Genomic DNA, 12922 nt, shown 5'->3' on the forward strand with positions numbered 1-12922 from the left:
GCTTCGTGTGTGCGTCTATAACCGCTCGTGTGTCCCTCGGAGGCCCCGAGCCCCCCGCGGTCCCGGGGCGCGGGCGGTGGGAGGCGGCGGCTGCGCGCACGGAGCATCGGTGGAAGGCTCCGGTGCCCCCGCTGCCCGTGCCGTAGCCTCCTCCTATTGCACCCTCGGGGCCGCGCTGCTGCTGCTGCCCACGCCTGGAGACGAGCTCTGGGGACAGCAGCAGTGGCCGGAGGGGCAGAGCCCGAAATCCCGGAGTGCTGCTCCAGCCCCCGCCCCGTACCACCCCCCTGGTCCTCCCTCTAGTGCTTTTTCTTATTTGGTTTTTTTTAAAAAAAAAAAAATAAATTGTGGATTTTTATTTTTTTAAAAATTACTTCACGGTTGGCGCTGTAGAGCTGCCTGGGATTGCAAGGGGGGGTCTGTCCCGTGGGGAGGACTCTGCCATAGAACGAGGGGCAGTGGGGACCACTGTGGGTGTCCAGTCTGGTCAGGCATCAGAGCTCCCACCAGGATCACTTGGCTGGGAGTTTGGTTTGGTGTGAAAAACGCCAGGAGGATAGAGCTGGGGTGATGCCAGCAAGGGGCTGAGGGGGTGGCTTTTGGGGTGATTGGGCAGCTCTGAATGCTCAGGGCTGACTGTAGATGCCCAGGGGTGGCTGTGGATTCTGGGAGAGGCTCCCCCAAGAGCTTCCTCCCCACTCTGCCTGGAAAGCACCCAAACATGGGGCTCTGTCTCCACCACCAGCACAGGCTGTGAAATGGGATTGAAAAACAGGCTTTTTAATAATAATAGTAAAAAAGAAGCCTCGTGAATGTCCTTTTGGCAGCCGGCGCTGGCTGGGAAGTGATGCCGTGGATTATTTTAAAATTTCTCTGTTCCTTTAAATACGCCTTAAGAAAAATAAAACGTGTTTTTGCCTCATTCCTGCTGCTGCTCCTTATTCATCAGCCTCATGCTGAGGATGCAGCATTCTTCCCAGGGAAAAGGAATGCTTTTGAGCATCCAGTTGCCCCGAATACGAGTGGGTGCCCCTTGGCAGGACTGCAGTGAGTGAGGCAGCGTGGATTTACACCCTCAGTGGTGGCAGGCACCAGGGGAGGAGCAAGATGCTGCAGTGGACACAGAGTCAGGAGCGTTTGAACTTGTTTCCTCTCTGCTGCCTCATTAATAGCCAGGGCTTGTTCTTCCCATGTTAATACAGTATCTAAATTGTGCCAAGGATGATAAAGAAGAAGGATTAATAAAAAAAAGGGCTGGCATTGTTGGTGCAGAGGAGGGGATGCAGGGCGGTCACTGCTCTACAGAACAGGAGCTCCATGTCTTAACAGGATTTTTTAAATGGTACTTGAAATTCAAAATGCTAATCCCAGCTCTTTACTGAACCTCTGCTCTAGTTTGGATCAGACTTGCTGGATGGAGCTTATTCAGTGCCCTTGTGGGAGCAGTGCCCTCAGGTCTGCTCTGAACCAGGGACAGGAAATTTAACTTACAGATGAAACATGTCCTCTTGTTGTGGAGGAGAGCACCTGAGGATGGGCTGTGCAGGATGCCTTGGATGAGGCTGAGCAGAGCTTTGTTTACAGCTGCTTCTGTGCAGGTGTCACAGCCGTGGCTATGAGTGGTCTTTCCTGCCCATCTGGAGTGGGTCTGGAGCCGGTCCCGTTCCCCAGCACCCCCAGAAGCAGCCCTGATGAGATGGTGTGTACATGCAGGATTGTGAGAGTCCTATGGTGCTCCATCCTGCCATAGAGCTGACAGCTCTGTTTGAGTGAGACATTGGGATTTCCAGGATGTGACACAAGTCCAAATGGTAAAATAATTATGAATGGTGTTTTGAGAGTGCGACAAAGTCAGGGAGATGTGCCAGGTTGGAAGGAACCATCCAGTTCCAAACCTCCAGCCATTGGCAGGGCCCATTTTTTGGGGTGTGCTTTCCTCCTGTGCCTGTTGTTCATCTCCAGCAGCTGTTTTTGTGTGCATTTCTCCAGTGATGTTTGTGTGTTTGTGCCATCCCACTGCCCTTCCCAGCTGGCTGAATCCCCACTCCTGACAGCCAAGTCCCTGCTCCCAGCGCTGCTTCCTGACAGTGGGAGTTGTGGGAGATGGGTGTTAAAAATAAAGGAAGAGAGGAAGCAAGGTGGGCTCCAGGTCCGGCTCTGTGGATCCATCCTCTCCCCTCCTCTGGCGGTGAAATCTGCAGCGGTGCTCCAGGACTCACAGCCCGACCTCATCCATCCCTTCCTCTTAATTCCATGCTGTTCCCAGTGAGGCTTTCTCTCCTGGGGGGCACAAATGTGAAGTCGACCACGATTGCTGTTTGCAGAGGTCAGGTCTTGTGTGTCTCCATCTTTTCCAGAACCCCCCGGCTGCAGAAGTCCCTCCAGACCTCGGAGATGAATATATTTACTTGTTTCGATGCCATCTTCCTCTCCTTTTTTAACCCTCTTCGTTGCCATCAGTGCTTTTTGAGCTCTTCTGTTCAACCAGAAGGGTCACGTAAATAATTCATCTGTCCTCCATCCCTGCCAGTCGCGCGTGGGGCTGTCACGTGGCGGGTGACAGCCGGTGGCGCGTCCGCAGCTCGCGCAGCCGCCTGCTCTGGCTGAGCTTGATGGGTTTTAGCATTATTGAAATGCTGATTTTTTTGGGGGGCTGGAGAGGAGCAGAGCTGCTCTAGAAGGTCAAACATTATAGCTGCCCTTAGAGCATTCCTGGTCCCACAAGCACTGGGGAAGGGAAGCTGCTTTGCTGGCTTCCTTGGGGTGCTGGAGCAGGAGGGGTGAGATGCCGGGGAATCCTCACTCCTGGGGTCTGCTGAGCTGGGTGAGGAAAAAGGTGACAGGAGTGATGTAGATGAACCCTACATGCTCCTGTGTAAGATGTTCTTGTGCTCCCCAGCAGCTGAGGGGTCCTGGGTGTCCCTGTGCCACAGGAACGCTGTTCACAGCAGTGGGTGCACACCGTGGTAGGAAAAGCCAAAAACTGGGAAAACCCTTTTCTGTGCTTTAAACATGGCTGCAGGCAAAGCCCAGACTCTGTGTCAGCTCTGTGTCATCTCCCCAGCCTGGGAGGGGCCTGGTAGGGTGATGGACAGGGTTTGAGGGGCAGACAGACCTCAGAGGGGACACTGAGCCCTGGGGTCCCTTGGTATATGTTGGGCAGCTTCAGGTCTGGTGCATGGGGCTTTGGTAGTCACACTGAGGCCAACTTGAATACGGAATACTTTTGACCCACTGAGACCTGGTGTCAATCTGTGGGGACCAGAGAGTGATAAGAGTGATAATTAGTGCAGCCAGATACATCAGCTGTGCTCTTGGTGTCTGAGAGGCCGGAGCCAAAAGGGTGCAGTCTCATCCCTGTTGTTTTAGTCTTTGTGTGTGAGCTGCTCGGAAGCTGTACAAATGTTTGTTTTGCCATGTATCTCCCCGTTAACAAGATTTCTCAGGAAATATGCAAAATTATCACTACAGGCAGAACATGTACAGTAAGGCTCATTAAGCTAAGTACTGTGATAAATTGCTTCTTCCAGAAAATTATGTATATTAGCAAAAAGGAGGAGAGTGAGCCTGGGTGGAAGACCAGGAACAGCAAGTGTGTGGGATTGTCCTGGCTCCAGGTGACCTGAGCACACCTGCCTCAGGAGTGTCCTTGCCCCGTGGTGTCTGCAGGATGATCCTGGAGATGTGTGGGGAGCAGAGGGCAGGCAGAGGACAGCATGGGAAATGGAGATGGAACGATGCTGTGTCAGGACCAGACCAGGCACAAAGCCAAAGAGGCTGTCTTTGCTTAGGAAAAATGTGAAACGAGGCAACTGTGCAAAGCACAAGGAGTAGAAAGTTTTTCTGAACTGGAAGAAGGGAAGAGGGCAGGGGTGACGTGTCATAGGCTGCTTGCACCTCTGCAGTGCCCCTGCCTGCAGTGGCCAGAACCAGGGCTGGTGTTGGAAATGTGGGCACTGCTTTTGCCCCCCAAATCAGGGAGCTGTGAGCGGGGGACAGGCTGTGGCATGAGGCGTGTCATGGGCTCACACTGTGGTTTGGGTTGAAAAGGACCTTCAAAGACCATGTGGTTCCCACACCCCTGCCATGGGCAGGAACAGCTTTGACTAGACCAGATTGCTCTGAGACCTCTCCAGTCTGTCCTGGAACATTTCCAGGGATGGGGCTGACACAGCAGACAGACTTCTGGGTGCTCAAGTCCCACAGGAGAGATGTTCTGAAACATCTTTCAACCTTTTTCAGTGATACTCTGAGTATTTTCTGTAGTGATGCAGGTGCTCTCCCCTGGCAGGAGGGTCTGTTCCTCCATCACCTTTCGCAGGATGATGGAAGTAGTGAGTGGAGCCCAGGACATCTGCTGGCCAAAAGCTCTTCTTGGGGACATCCAGAGTAGAATAGGAAGTTCTTCTGTTCCAGCAGCCCTGGAGAGCTCAGGCTCAAGAAAAGCTTTCTCTCAGTAGCCAAGGAACCTTCAGAGAATCATACCATCCAACTCTATTGCCATGGTTTGGGACATATTCCACTAGACCAGCTCCTGACTGGTTTTAGAATTCCAAATCTCCTGCCCAAAATGTGTTCTTTTGCTCCTAGGCCAGCATATTCTTTCTACAGGAGAAGGTTCCTCTTCCCTGCTGCCTCCTCCTCCTCAGGCATCCACAGGCACCTCAGGTGCAGGGGCAGGGGACACACCTGGCTGTGCAGCATCAAAATCTGCTGCAGGGTGGGACTGAACTTCCTGTTACCAGTGCAGTTTATCAGATTCTAGTGAATAATTGCAGACCCAGGTTTCTTTTCATGGAGAATGACTAAAAATGAAGTTTTCTGCTCACTGTCCTGTGAGTTTTCAGGAGAGCACTGCCACTGTGGCCACTTCCATCGTGGTGTACTTCTGCAGATGTTTGCTGCAGGTTTTCCAGTATGAGCTCTGCCTTTTTCTCTGCCATTGCTGGTCTTCCATCAGCTTCTGTCAGACTTTGGGTTTGTGTATGAAATGACTGTTTGCTTTGGTTTTCCAGAGGACCTTTTCCTTTTGGGAGGATCAATTTCTCACCTGGATGATGCTGAGGTTCGTGTACAGGGTCTAGACAAGAGCACCAAAGAAGTGTCATTGAGCTTTCATGACCATGTGAACAACCTGGTTTGGTGGAAGGTGTCCCTGCCCATGGCAGGGGGTTGGGCTGGAGCATCCTTGAAGGTCCATTCCAAATCAATATATTCCATGAGTAACTGCCTGAAGGTGGGGTAATGGGACAGGCTGCAGTGTCACTAGTGGGCATCACCAGGGCTTGGTGACATTGGCAGACACCAAAGCACGGTGATGATCCCAGCAGAGACCTCTCTGAGTGTGCTGATCCTGGTCAATGGAGTGGGGATAAGAGGTGAGTGGTCCTTCTGCTGCCCATGGGAAGCTCTGATCTGCACAGGAGCTGTAACAGTGGTGATGCCACTTAAAGGATGTTAAGAAATCAATTTTAGATTATTTAAGTCTGTTTGTAACCAAATTATTCTTCAGCCATGACTGTAAATTTATAAAGTACTGGCTGTAAAGTATGGGTGCTTTTCCAGTAGGTGATTGTGCTGTCTGTGTTTCAGAGCTAGACTGAGTTCAGCTCACTGCCCTCTCCAGGACTGGTGGCAACTCTGGTGGTCACCTCTGATGCTTGTTCTCCAGAGTTAAGGAGAGTTTTACCTGTTTGCTTTTAAAACTGAGCTTAAGAGTGATCAATGTTCTGAGAAAAGGCTTGGACTTTGTGCCAAGGGCTGGGAATTACTTTGCAGGAATGCAAGCCAGCACCCAAGGACAAAATTCTTGGAAATTACGTTCTCCCTTGCAGTGCTGGTGTTGGAAGTTGGAAACCTGACTCATGCGGGTGCTGCTGAACGCTGATGTCATCTGTGCCTTGGACTTCTATTCATAAAAAATGGGAAGGTATGGGCTGGTTTTGGTGAATATCAGAATTACAGAATTGCTTAGGTTAGAAAACCCCTCTAAGATCCAACTGTTTCCCCAGCACTGCCAAGGCCAGCACTAACCCCAAGTGCCACAACTGCACATCTATTAAATTCATTCAGGGATGGTGGCTCCACCACTGCCCTGCACAGTCTGTGCCTTGGCAGCTGGGCTGCACAGCCCTTTCTGTGAAGAAATTTTCCTCAATATTCAACTAAACTTGCTCTGGCACAACTTGAGGCCATTTCCTCTTGTCCTGTCCCTTGTTCTCTGGGAGCAGAGCCTGACCCCCACCTGACTCCATCCTTCTTAGAGCATTGTAGAGAGTGAGGTTCCCCCCCTGAGCCTCCTTTTCTCCAGGCTGAGCATCCCCCATCTCCCTCAGCTGCTCCTGGTGCTCCAGACCCTTCCCAGCTCCATTCCTTTCCCTGGACACACTCCAGCATCTCAATGACCTTCTTGTGAGGGGCCCAGGACTGACCCCAAGATTTGTGGTACCTCAGCAGTGTCCAGCACAGAGGGATGATCACTGCCCTGGTCCTGCTGGACACATTATTTCTGATAGTAGCCAAGTGCCATTGGCCTCTTGCCCACCTGGGCTTATGTTCAGCTACTGCCAGCCAGCACCCCAAAGCCTTTCCCAGCTTTTCAGTGACTCTGCTCCCAGCCTGGGGCATCCCATGGAGTTGTTGTTACCCCAGTGCAGGACCTGCCACTTGGCCTCATTGAATGTCATGGAATTTGCCTTGCCTACTGATGCAGCCCATCCAGATCCCTCTGCAGACCTCTCCTGCCCTCCAGCAGGTCAACATTTCACCCAGCTTGGTGTCTTCTGCTGAGAGTGCCCTCGATCCCCTTATCCACATCATTGATAAAGCTATTAGACAGGAGTGGCCCCAGCATTGATCCCTGGAGAGCACCAGAGTGAGAGGCTGCCAGCTGGATTTAATACTGGAGTAGGACACAGCTGAGCTGGGGCCTGTGTGCCACAGAATGACAAATTTATTGTGGTGCATGGCTGTACTGTATGATCTGCAAAAAGGGCTGAGCTGAGACCATAGGCAGCTTAAACCGTGGTCTTGGGTTCCTCCCTGGAAAGCTTCAGGAGCAGGACTTCAGCCCTGTTTGAAGGGCTTTTTTTGGCTGCTGCAGATGCCTAAAGCAAACCCTGAAGTGTGAGGAGGCAGCCCCAGGGTGAGGGACTCGTTTGGTGGGTGGGGGATCCATGGGTGCTCTGGACTTTGTCCAGGTGAGGCTGTGCTGAGCTGCCCTTGTGCTGCCAAGCATCTCAGAGCCAAGCTGGGATGTTTCCAGAGATCTGGGCATCTCTAGGCTCTCCTGTGTGTCCTTTAGGTTCTGTGAGATGGCTGAGATGGCTGAGATGTCAGTGCCACTCGCTGCTGAGTTATTCTGACCTTGTCCTTCCCTGCACAGCTGCATGCTGGAATGAGCTGCCCTGGGAGCTCTCAGTGTCAGCAGCAGTGCCCTGGGCTTGGGGGGTTGGATGTGGGGAACAAGGTGACTGCTGTTGGGTGTTGGACCCCCATGTGCCACTCTTCGTGGGGACACGATCCCAGACACGACCTCAGACTGCTCAGAGGCATCCCCAGGAGCAGCCTGAGCATCCTGCCGTGTTCTGGTCGTGGTACAGAAAGGGCATGGTTTTACAAAGCAAGGCGAGCCCAGATGGCTGGAATCTCTTCAGCTGGGCAGAGCAGCACGGAGGTGTTTGTAAATAAAAACAAACAGATGCAGCTTGGGAGTGAAACCCTTGAGCAGCTTCCTGCATCTCAGGGATGAGGCCTTTCTTTGCTCAACTGAGTGGTCCCTAAAAGGGGGATGGCAGCTGGCTTTTTCTTTCCCTTGTGCTTTGTGAGGCTTGCCTTGTCTCTGGTGGGGTGGGAGGCAGCGTGGCCTGGGCTCACAGCCCCGTGGGGTGCTGGAGGCAGGGGGGGGCTCACTGCCTGTTTGGACACAGATGTTTCCTAGGAAAATGTGACAGCAGGGCTTGGTAGAGGGATGTGTCTGGGTTCAGATGTGCCCAGTAGTGGCTGAACCTGTTGTTCCTCTGCCCTGCCTCTGCTGCCTGCACCAGCTCCCTGGATGCATCTGGATGTGGTCAAATCCATCTGCAGCACTGACAGGAGAGGACAGGAGCTTGGGGCTGCATGTGGCCACTGCTGAGGTGACAGAGATCTGGTAATGCCTGCACAGCCCCCCCTGCCAGCTTTGCTGTTTGGAGGAAAGCAAGCATCAAGCCTTTTCTGTGCTCCTTTGCCTCTTTCAGAAAGTGCTTGGAGAGGGAATGGGGTGGGTTGGAACCACGGGAATGTCATTTCCTCAATAATTAATTTACTAGCATGTGCTGGTTACAAAACCTGCAGAGCCAGGATGCTCCAGGGCTCTGGATGTCTTCCCAGCTCCTACTCCTCTTTGTCAGGGATGGTATCTGCCTCCACTTGGGATTTTTGCCCTTGTGGAGGGACTTTGAGCCCTGTGAGGCTCCAAAAGTCGCTGGAGTAGCTCTGACTGACCTGCCCTACCCATCCAGCTCCTCCTGCTCAGTGTCACTGGAGAGGCAGCAGCTCCCAGAGCCATCCCAGATGCTGGGACAGTGCCCACAGGGTGCCACTGCTTGGCCTCTGCTGGACTGGAGAAATAAAAGCCTTGCAAAAGAAGGGTTATCTTCACCTACCTTGTGTGGGGGAAAAGCCTGGAAGCCCTGGGTCCTTGGTGCTGCCTGGCAGGGCCTGAGGCAGAGGTGGAAGGGCACTGGGAGGATGGTGTGCCTGACACTGTGAGTTCCTGGGCTGGGGAATTGCACCTGCAGGTAGTTTTGACTGTGACAGGAGCTTTCCATGTGACTTTGGAAACCTGGGATGCTCACAGCTGGGATGCATGAAGCCAAAACACTGTTGGCTTATGGAAAGATTCGGTTTCATTCCTACTTTTGTATTAGGATTCATCATGGGGGGACGCCTCTAGCTTGGGGTAAAGCAGTGAGGGCCAGAGTGGTGGGAGATGCTGGGAGCAGCTGATCCATGAGTGCCCTGTGTTCCCTGAGCTGTTCTCCCAGTGGCATCTCCTCTGGTTCCAGTCCAAGTCACCCATTAGAGGATGTGGCTGCTGCTTACTGGCTCAGGGGCTGGTGGGGTGGGCTGATCAGCCTGACACTGGGTGTCGGAGGCGGTAAGGCACCGAGGGTGTTTCCAGTGACGTGGGTGGGACAGATGGTGCCCTTCTCCAGCCTGGAGTGACAAGTGACATGTGCCCTCCTGACCAGCAGGCTCCATCTGTGTAATTTCCTCTTCATGGGGCTTCTGGCTGGGCTCTGTGCCATTCCCCCTGTCCAGTGCCTGCCCTAAATAACATCTCTCTGCCTGTCCATCAGCTTCTGCTCTCCCAGGAGTGGTGAACCCTCAACCATGAATGCCTCTGAAAGGGCTGTGTGTGGCTTTTGACCCACTTCCATGGGTGGTGGGTCCCATTCCTTTGGGATTTCTGGGTATGGCAGGGTCCAGCAGGCAGCATGGATAGGACTAGGCAGGGATGTGGCGTCCTTTGGGCAATGAGCCAGGCCTGTTTTGGATGTGGAAGGGACAAGCAAGAGGTGACAAGGAGAAGAGCATCTTGGCAGGTACCCTGCTCTCCTGCTGCTCCTCCTCTGCTGCCAGTCCCTGGCCTTCCTGGTTTCTGTACAAGCCTGCATTTAAAATTATCAGTGGGAATACTCTGCTCACAGGCTTCAGAAAGGGGCTCAGAATTACAGCAAATCGAGATCCTGCCAAATGATGACAAAAACAGCTGGATAAGCTTTTGGGGAAGTTATATTGAAGGTGTGTTTTCCTGTACAGGGCTGCAGGGGCTGACTGGGGCTTCCCATCCAGTTCCACCCCTTGGCATGGACAGAGATCCCTTCCACTAGATCAGGTTGCTCCAAGCTCCATCCAGCCCTGAGTGGCTGTGCTACAAATGGGCACAATTTCAGACTTCAGGGCACAGTTTTCTGTGTCCACAGAGTGGTGGGTAAGAGCAGCACCATGCCTGCTTCTCCTTGTCAGGGTGAGATTTTCACCAGGATTGTGGGAGCTCTCTGATCACAAAGGCTCTGGATAACCATGAATGGGATAAGTGTGAATGAGTTACCCAGGCAAAAAGTGGTGGCAAGGCTGAAAGCCGAGGTCTCTGGATGATACCACCCAAATCAGTCAGTGTAGGGTGAAAAGACAACTTTAGGGGGTAGGATAGATATTTCATCTGGCTTATTTCAATGTAAGAGGGCTCTCTCTGGAGACTGTGGTGGCTACCTCTCTGCAGATTGCAGAGGGCCCATGGGGTGATGAGTAAATATCTGCAAAAACTGCAGTCATTATGAGATGATGATGAGATGAGCAGAGGCAGTCCTGTCTTAAATCTCCATTCCACTGGCTTCTTGTCTTTGTAAAAATGGAGTAAAAAGAAACTTTTCCAACCTGTTAATTGTCCATTTCCCTCCTTCATGTAACTGATTTGGATAATACTCTTTCAAATGTCTCCTTATGTGGAGGACTGTAATTTTTCCTTCCCTTGAGAGCTTGCATCCCCCGCCTTGCTGGGACAGGAGGTGTTTTCATCTCTGGTGACAATGACACAGATGCTTCTGCAGACAAGGACAACCCCTCATTTGCCTGCTGTGACTTTACTAGTTCTGCTGTATTATCTGCTTGCTCCCACCTTTCCTGCACTCTGCAGCACTCCTTTTATTTTCCCATCACAGCATCCCTTGTGTTTCCCATGGCAGTTTCCTTCGTGCTTTCCCATGGCAGCATCCCTTGTTTTTACCGTCATGGCATCCCTTATGTTTTCCTGACATGGCATTCCTCATGTTTTCCCATTGCAGCATCTCTTGTTTCCTATTGCAGCTTTCCTCATGTTTCCCATTGCAGCTTCCCTCATGCTTTCCTGTGGCAGCATTCCTTGTGTTTCCTGTGACAGCATCCCTCATGTTTCCCATTGCAGCATCCCTCGTGTTTTCCCATCACGGCATCGCCCATGCTTTCTCCTGTGACAGCATTCCTTGTGTTTCCCATGGCAGCATCCCTCGTGTTTTCCCATCACAGCATCCCTCGTGCTTTCCCATGGCAGCATCCCTTGTGCTTTCCCATTCTCAACATCCCTTGTGTTTCCCATGGCAGCATCCTGGTGTTTCCCCATGGTGGAGTCTGTGGTGTTTCCCATTCCTTGCAGCTCCTTGCAGAGCTGTTGTGCTCACACAGGGCTGAGGGTGTCCTTGAAGCTCCCACTCCATGGATGTAGGGTGTCCTTAGCTGTGTCCCATGCTTGCTGTGGGGGTCATGCCTTGGGGCTGTGATATTTTGGCCATCCCTCACTGCTGGGTGTATCTATTCTCTGCTCTCTGAGTCCTGGGGGCTTGGAGTAGCAGTGCCCAGGGTGTTCCACACTCTGGCGAGTGTTTGTCACAGCTCCTTGGAGCAAGTGAGCACAGGAGAAGGGGAAGATGCCTCCTAGGAGCTCCTGAAATAGAGCCATGAGCTCTGCAGCAAGCACTCGTTGATGCCTCTCTCTCTGTGCTGTTGCAGGCAAAGGACAGTGATGATGACGATGAAGTCACCGTCAGCGTGGACCGGGATCGTTTCATGGATGAGTTCTTTGAGCAGGTGAGAGGTTTGTTCCTCCAGTGTGGCTTTGAAGCTGGTTCAGACCTTTCTGCTGGCACCAGGGTGGGTTGTGGATGGTCCAGGCTTCCTGCAGCCACTGGGGATGGGGGTGAAGCTCCTGCCCTGGCTGGTGCTGCTCAGCTGATGGTCAGGGTTATGCTGAATGCTGAACATCAGGAACCTGGCTTCCCTGCAGACCTGAAGCTGTGCTGCCCTACAGATGTTCTCCTGCTCCTCCAGAACCCAGTGAGGCTGTTAGCCAGGTGATGGGAGCAGGGAAGCCTCACACACAGCTCTCAGGCCTTTCCCAAGAGCACCTCTGCAGAGCAGCAGTCTCTGCATGGGACTGATTTAATTTTGTGCCTCCCGTTCCCAAACAAGAGGTTGTCTTCTGGCATGTGGGTGGCTGTAAGATCTGCTTGCGGATTTTTAGCACACCCTTAGCATGGCATGTGTGTGGGGGGTGTTAAAATGGATCTGTGCAGGCAATGGAGTGGGAACTGGGATAAATCTGATGTGCAGGTGGAGGAAGATGAGCAAAGGAGTGGTGTGAGCCGGAGGAGAAGACTGAGTTAGAGGGTAAGCAGCCTGGCAGGCAGAGAACACAGGAGAGGTTTCCCCTCTTAGGCGGTGCTGGTGTCTTCCTGTAGCACAGAAGTGCAGAGAAAATGATGGAATGGAAAATGTGGCCTCCCTGGAACGAGGAGTGAGGATCAAATTGGGCGTTTCTGGAGGTTTTTATGGAGCAAGGAGCCATGGGGGGCTGAGCCGTTACCAGCCTGGCTTGTGCAGTCTCAGCAATGTTCTGCCAGAGGCACAGAGTCTGGGAATCAATCTGATGCTGGTTTATATAAATCCCCAAAGTTTCTCAGTGTATCACAAAGAATACAGGACATACAGTCTGTATTACACTGCTGTGACTCAGAGCTGGCTGGTGGGATGGAGAAGACTTGATTCCACAGTGGTGCTATAGTTTCAAGCTGGAAAATATTTATCCAGGAGGGTGTTTGCAGTGGTTCAGACATGTCATGGTTGCTTTGGAATAGGGTATAATAATCCCTTCATTTTCCAAAAGTCCAGGTCTGTCACAGACCACCTGTCTCGTCTCACTTCACAGGTGGAAGAAATTCGAGGCTTCATCGATAAAATTTCGGAAAATGTGGAAGAAGTGAAAAGGAAGCACAGCGCCATTCTTGCTTCACCCAACCCTGATGAAAGTGAGTGAGCTCTGGGTGTCCTGTGGGCACGTGGCTTCACTGATGGGCTGGCTGGAGCCAGGCACAATCCCCTGTGTCTGCAGGTGGCCATGGCTGGA

At 52.3% G+C, this 12922-nt stretch overlaps 1 protein-coding gene across 2 annotated transcripts in view; it reads left to right on the forward strand.

The window, feature by feature from the left end:
* Nucleotides 1-12922, forward strand: part of STX1A (syntaxin 1A) — a 47848-nt gene that overhangs the window by 617 nt on the left and 34309 nt on the right. For both annotated transcript variants that reach the window (XR_015278441.1, XM_086859184.1), the window contains exons 2-3: nt 11530-11607; nt 12725-12824. Coding sequence is in view for 1 of the 2 variants with exons in the window: in XM_086859184.1 (XP_086715310.1) it covers nt 11530-11607; nt 12725-12824 (178 nt within the window). In the remaining variant the exon portion in view is untranslated. The remainder of the gene's footprint in view (nt 1-11529; nt 11608-12724; nt 12825-12922) is intronic.

This window comes from Cyanistes caeruleus, chromosome 21 (genome assembly GCF_971803275.1).
Source record: "Cyanistes caeruleus chromosome 21, bCyaCae1.hap1.1, whole genome shotgun sequence".
In the NCBI taxonomy this organism is placed as follows: domain Eukaryota; kingdom Metazoa; phylum Chordata; class Aves; order Passeriformes; family Paridae; genus Cyanistes; species Cyanistes caeruleus.